The sequence below is a fragment of the Buceros rhinoceros genome, unplaced genomic scaffold, assembly GCF_000710305.1.
Source record: "Buceros rhinoceros silvestris isolate BGI_N320 unplaced genomic scaffold, ASM71030v1 scaffold29089, whole genome shotgun sequence".
NCBI lineage: Eukaryota > Metazoa > Chordata > Aves > Bucerotiformes > Bucerotidae > Buceros > Buceros rhinoceros.
In genome coordinates this window covers 1,702-8,720 of record NW_010431407.1, presented here as the reverse complement: position 1 = coordinate 8,720, position 7,019 = coordinate 1,702, and the positions used below count along the sequence as shown (strand labels likewise).

General features: G+C 38.3%; 1 protein-coding gene across 1 annotated transcript in view; it reads right to left on the bottom strand.

Moving 5' to 3' along the window:
• UBE2I (ubiquitin-conjugating enzyme E2I) overlaps positions 1–4,774 on the bottom strand; it is a 9,222-nt gene extending 4,448 nt beyond the window's left edge. The window contains exons 1-3 of the mRNA XM_010143426.1: positions 4,700–4,774; positions 4,382–4,465; positions 439–511 (exon numbers count right to left, since the gene is read on the bottom strand). Of these exons, the coding sequence (XP_010141728.1) occupies positions 439–511; positions 4,382–4,465; positions 4,700–4,765 (223 nt within the window). The 5' untranslated portion in view covers positions 4,766–4,774. The remainder of the gene's footprint in view (positions 1–438; positions 512–4,381; positions 4,466–4,699) is intronic.
• Between the last annotated feature and the right edge of the window lie 2,245 nt (positions 4,775–7,019).

Sequence of the window (7,019 nt, the reverse complement as noted above, 5' to 3'; positions counted from 1 at the left end):
AATTTGGTAAAAAATTAAAGTGTTTAAAAATTTTTTTTTTTGTTTTTTTTTTTTTTTTTTTTTTTTTTTTTTTGATTCTTGCTTTGGGTTCTTGGCTTAGAAGACCAACTTAACAGTAAGAATACATAAAGGGATTCGGTCTAACTGTGCCTACCTGTTAGCTTCCAAACAGTGCTGATCAACTAGCAAACACTTCAAGTTGTGCTTTTGTCAAACTCTGAGGACACCCACGCGAAAACACCCCTCTCCTCCCAATTTTGTTATATTGAGCACTGAACTAATTTCATCACAACTTTCTAAATGCAAAGTAGGGGGGTGTGTATGGAAAACACATTTCCTTAAAAAATATCTGTAAGGAATTAAAACCCATTCACAGAATTTTGCCGACTAGTTTAACATTGCTCTAATAAACCCATGTTTTTCAGTCATTTTACTTACATTTTGGGGGTGAAGAAGGGTAGTCATCCTTGAAAAGCATCCGTAGTTTAAATAAGCCTCCTTCCCACGGTGTCTATAGGAAGTTATGGTAGAGTGTAGATTACAGCAAGGAAAAGTCAAGCTTGTGAAAAAAGCTTATCAAGATCACAGTTCCTCAGGCAAAGCACAAGACATCCTTCTGCTAGAGAGTACAAAAGAGCTGTCCTATACTGCAGCACGCTGTCTAGACTGAGCCAAGTTATCCCACCTGTATAAGGAGCTGAAGAAAGAAAACCCTGCTTTCGCACTTCATTAAGCTAATAGGTATTGCCGAGTCATCAGTAATTGGGATAATCACCAATAAATCCATATCAAGCAAAATTTTCATAGTGTACAGAAGAATGGAATACTTCTGCAGTTTTACATGACACACATGCCACAAGGAAGGGGCCACTATACCTACACTAAAAATGAGTCTGAGAAGACAGGATATGGATACGCTCCTTCAGCAAGTGGAGGTAAATGGCTTCTATTTTGCCTCATGAGAATGTGGCTAAAAAAACCACAAACGAACAAAAAATTTGGACAGCACTGTAGTACTGCCACAATTAATACGAGGTTCACTGGTCTATAGTAACCCTGTCTGCATTTGGTAGCAAGTAGTCTTAAAGAATTTCTGTTGCACAAAAAGATGGAATCTAAAAAGCTTTTTATACCCATCACAAACAGGGAAAAGCGCTGATAAGAGCTCTTTCCACGCCACAGAGCAGATCAAGTAAGACAGCACTACTCAAAAGGGTCACATAAACATAGAAAAACATCTAGCAAAAGACAAAACGCCTGTCTTAAATATAAACTTCCTTGTCATCTTACTTGGAAATAAGGAAAATAGCCCTGATTTTTTTGTAAGTAGTGAAGAAATACAGAAAAATGTATTGTATATGTAAAATTCAGAGCACTGCTCTGTAACTTGCCCTTGCTATGGGAACACTGCAATGAAAGTAAGTATTGGGTTCATTCTTTAAAACGAAGTGAAGATGGCTTCACATCTTATAAATGATCAAATTTTATCCTCAGGGACAGAAAAGTATGTATGAAGACCACCTCAGAAGGAAAGCCCTAATTCTTTCCTATGTGAATTATATGATTTTTAGCTAAGGAAAAAAAGAGAAAACCCCCACACTACCAAAATAACCCACCCCATAAAAGAAAAAGCTCCCCATTGTCATTGGTGTTTATTGCACAGTCTCAAGCTAGAATAGGAAAAGAAGTGCTACGGAATACTAAGATAACCATGTTTTAAAAAACTAGTTCGTTTGATTACATTTCTTATAGTGTGTTTAAAAAAAACTCTAGTCAGTTTTCAACAACTAGAAATATCTATTCTCCACATCTTCTCCGAGGAGACAAACGTGTCCATTTTTAGAAGAGAGCTTTTCCTGCTGTGTTTGATTTCAGACTTAGGAGGAGACAAATTGCTTTTAATATTTTTTTTAACTAGAACACCAGAACCGTCAACAAAAAACTTTTACTGTCCTTCTGTTAGAGCAACATTCCTTCTGGATGAAAGACGGCGGACACTCAAAAGCCTTACTAAAATAGTAGTATGACAGCAGTATCATCAAGAACATACTACATTACTGAACAGCCTGCAGATGTTCTTCAAGTCAAATTCTAGGTAGTTACTAAGTGATCTGTTGTCAAAAAAAAGTGAATGGAGATGTTCAACCCAGGACTAACACCACTGTGTTTCAATTTTGATCTGGCTAACAGGAAATTCTTTTGGTGGTTTCAAGCACTCGTGTCTCAGGGGAAGCAGCTGCAGCAGAGCATGCCTCCAGACACAACGGCAGCAGAGCGCCACTGGCTGGTCTGGCAGAGATGAGCAAGGCATGCTGCTTCTTGCTAAAAAGACAGCTTTTTTACTGAAGTAAAAAACCCTGCTTTTTAAAATAAATCTCCACCAGGAACCACGTGAGCATAACTGACCTTCTTCTGGTGTGATGCATTTTCCAGGAGACAAGAAGCTGGCTTTCAGTGTGTAGTTTGTTCCATTTTGTGGTTTACAGAACTTTAAAGCAGTAGCATCGAGATTTCATACAACATGACGATTTTGCTTAAGTATTTAAAGATGACATCTTGATAAGGTACATACCTGGCTATTAGAAGGGATGAGTTTTTTCTTACAGTTAAATTATTTTAGGTGCTTCTTTAAGAACTGACTTAAGCTGCACAGACAACTATCGAAGTATTGAGCTAAGTTATAACCCTAACAGCGCTGCCGTGTTCAGCATGAAACTGAGGCATAGTACAGAATCCGCAGGCTTTGCCTACACGCTTTGTCTTCTCAGAATCTAACAAAAAAGATCTTAAGGGGACTTCAGCAAGTTGTCAAGAGGCAGTAGAACAGGCAAAGCAACAAAAGAAGGCCCACATCCAACGCAGAACATGAAAGACCCAAAAGATTCAAAACCACCAAGTAATTAATTCAGAAGAATTAATCTCAGAAGAAACAACTGCATCCAATGAACTAAAGAATAATCTCTACATGCTAAAATCTCAAAAAATAGAAGATTCTGCTCAGAATGAGATGTTATAATGGCAGAGTACAAGATCAAAGAAGTTTAATGCATGAATGATTACTTCCACTTGAAAGTTTGCATTTGTCCTATTCCCTAGAACCAGATCAAGCTGATATAAAATAAACAATAAACAAGTCTACGGACTTCTTTTTTTACCTTGTTATTTAAGGAAAGGGTGTAAAAGAATTAATCATAAGCTTAAAAACTTTGTAACATTAGAGAATAGAATATTGTTTTACTTATTGATACAGGTGTGTGTGAAACAAAAGCTGGCTCATTTATCCTTGTACAGTCCTTACCAGGGCTGGCCTAAACCCCAGTCAAGCTGAACCAACAGAAATTTGGCGATACTCAAGGTTAGATCGTTGAATAACTCAGAATAGATGATTTTTAAAGGTATCTGTTTGAAGTAGACCTAGAATATAATAGAACAATTCCAAGTTTTCCTGGAATTTTAAAGGTAATTCTCATCCTGTGACCCGAGCAACCGAGGACCGAGACAACCCGGATGAACTTGAAAGAAAGAAAAGAAGAATATGAGATTTGCTGAGACAAAGGAATTGAATAGACTTTTTGAACAATGAAGAACAAAGATCTGAGAAACTAAGGAAAAACATCAAGGACTTTACCTAGTTACATAACGTTAGAAAAGAAAACTCTATATACTAAGGATGCGCGCTGTGTACTTTGCCACTCACTGAGGTGATGGCCCAGCTCTGAGTTGTTGAATAAAGCAAACCTGGAGTTACCCATAGATTGATGAAAAACCTTAACAAGGAACACAGAAGCACAAGTCAAATCAGATAAAAAGAAACAACATTAGAGAGTTCTAATCCTCATTCTCTAATACAAAAAGAGAATATTCCATAAAATGAAAGGCAATGAGATTCCATGTTGGTAACGCAGAGTTTTTCTCCTTGAAATCCAAAAAGGCAAAAACAGTGCTACAGTACTTCTGTAGGACTGAAAGGTCTCACTATTTTGTGGACAAAAAAGGTACCAGTAGTTAACCAGAAGAGGGAACATTTTGGTAGTAGTAATTTTCAAACTTTAGGGCATTTAGGAAGAACAGAGGTCACTATAAACCCCGGTAGGAAGCATAAGACAATTTCAAGTTTGTTCAACGCAGGGTTCTTACAGGCTCCTCTGAAAACTTCTGTTCTTAAGGTTGTCAGTGCCAACAGCTGAACGAGCTCATGGTGTATCTCGTCCCGTATCAGTCTTAGCCCACTCCACCTGGATTCTGCTGCCCACTCCAGCAGGATCTGCACACTTCTGTTAAACTACAGGTAAGTTATGCTCTCAGTTGTCAGTGTAATGCATGAGCAGGCTTATGATACTTTTCACCATAACTGAAGTGTCAGGACAACAGTTAGTCTTACCCCTTTCTTTCCTGGAATAGCACACTCCCAGTTCATTAGATTCATTGTGCCATCTGGATTTTTTGTAGGTACTGCCACAAATCCCTGAATTAAGGTAAAAAGCCAGAGGGTGAGGAATTCAGAAGATGTACTTAGAATGCTTCATGACATACTTTATTTTTTACAGAGTTACTTCTTTTCACACTCCATAGTTTTAAGCAGCTTTTTAATAATAAAAATATTAATTTTTTTAAAAACCACATCAAGGTAAAGAAAAAAAAATCATCATCAGAACACAATGATAAATGCAGCCAGAAATTTGACAGTTCTCCTACTTACAAATGGATGATCTTTTCTCCAGGCTTTTCTCTCCTGTGCAAGTCTGCTAAGAGCTATGCCAGACATATTCAGAGTCCCTCTAAAACAAAAATAACTGGTTTCAGTATAAACTTTTACTTATAGTTTAAGCAATGTATTATATTATCTGTTTATAAGCCCTGCTCGCTCAGGAAATATTCTGGCCTCTGATTCTCACTGCTATAGCCAAGATACATATTTCTGCAGAAGTTAACATCAGGAATAACATCGAGTTTCCCCATGTCAACAACCTCTTAATTACTGGACTTAACCTATAAAATACCATCCCCACCTTGTGTTTCGTATTCGAGCCACATCTTAGGAACAACTTTGACAGTAACTTGACAACAAAACCACAATTTGTGATGGGAAAAGTGATCAGACTTCCTACTTGTGTGACTGATAACCACATAGGTGTATCTCCTCACTACCCCACAAAGGGTATGGCTTTCTTCTGTAGGCAAACACTTGCACTGCTCCTGTTTCTGGCAAACAGGGGAATAAGAAATGTAGGGTTTAGGCTGTAATTTTCCACTGAAAGCCAGTATTCTAGGCAAAAGCCACAGGGGCACAGAACTTAAAATCACCTCAGTTTTCAGCGGTGCCACTACACAACTACTAGACAGGCAGCTGGAACAGCCAGTTAATTTAGAACTGAGGTAAGGACAAGCCAGTGGCCCACTCATTCCACAAGGCAGGTTTTCAATCCCCGTGTAAACCGAATGATCTTTCTAGAGCTTCGCCACCTTAGTAACAATCGAGCACGGTGACTGAGGCTGCAGAACAAACACGTAGAACACAAGTCTCTACTGCATGTGACACAAGAACAGTTTTAGATGGTTGCAACAGAGCGGTGCTTCAAATTCAGGGGAGGATTCCCCATTCACCCAGAACAGCAGTCAAAGTAAGTTTACTTTTCATTGTCAAACTGCATCTAAACTCGGGCTTCCATTCGCCTCACAGTCAGAACAAACTCCAGCGAAGGTGTTTAATCCTCCTTTCTACTGTACTTCTACCCATTTTAACTAAGAGCTGATGCTCAGCAGTTGGAGAAGTCAGGCCAATTTGTTCTCAATGCCACATGCAGATGATGAGCCTTTCTGACAGCCCGGAGAGCAGACAAGCTCATAGAATTAACGAAAGGAGCGTTACCACTCTACTGAAACAAGCATTTAAACACTGATTAAGAGTTATGAAAAGGTCACATGCTATTGATATGTGGATTACTGGTAAGAGTATTGCAGATGACTACTATACCATATGAATGGTAGCTCACAGAAAGGCTTGTTTTAAAAGCATCACACCTTCATGCTATGTCCTTTAGGATGATGTTCATGCTGACAAGATTTACCAGGCACTGACCTATTCCATGTAAGATATGTATATAAGACATATATACACATATGACATACATTGATATGTTCATCTCGCATTCGCCTGCTATACCCTTTAAAGATCAGACGACAGCACACTTCCAATTTATTAGGTATTTACACATCATTGAAAGTGGCTCAGCAGTGCAGACACCTAACTGTCTTTAGAAGCACCATATTAAGAGTTTTACGCGTTTCCTAGGACAGTTGGTATTTCAAGTGTCTCCCTTCTACCTTTTTTTCAAAATTAGGTTTGCGTGGATGGCTAGAATCCATTTCAACTTCAAACTAGCAATTAAATTCATACAAATCAATTCAGAAAAAGCAATCATTAACACCCAGTAAACATGCACACACACACACACACAAATCTACATTCAGCCCAATATTCCTCTAGTATTCCCAAAACACACATCTGTATCTCAGTTATGTCAGAAGATTTGCAGGACTTAGTCAACACAAACTGCACATACGACTTCAGACTTCACTCTGTTCACACACAGGAAACGTGGAGTCTCTGAAAACATACCACGAGAGCACAAAGACTCTCCCTTAGCCAAATTATACAGGCAGTCACTTCAAATATTTTGTGAGCCCATGTCTTTGCAACAGATGAAAATAAACTTCTGAATACATGGCAGAATTGTTAGTACCTGGAGGTCCACCATAATAATACTAATCTTCCCATAATAAAATGGGAAAATTATTTGTGGTCATAAAACCTTCAAATGTTCTTAGATAGTTTAGTAACTCAGCTACCTTTTCTGCCAAGAAACATATTAAAAGATGCTTTCAAATACATCAATTATATTTCCTGTGGCTAACAGCCGATTAATTACATGCAACTCCAGGGAAATGCCAGCTTCTCAGAGGGCATATAAACAACATATGTCCTTCAGAACACCGCTAACCAAGAAACTTTTCAGCAG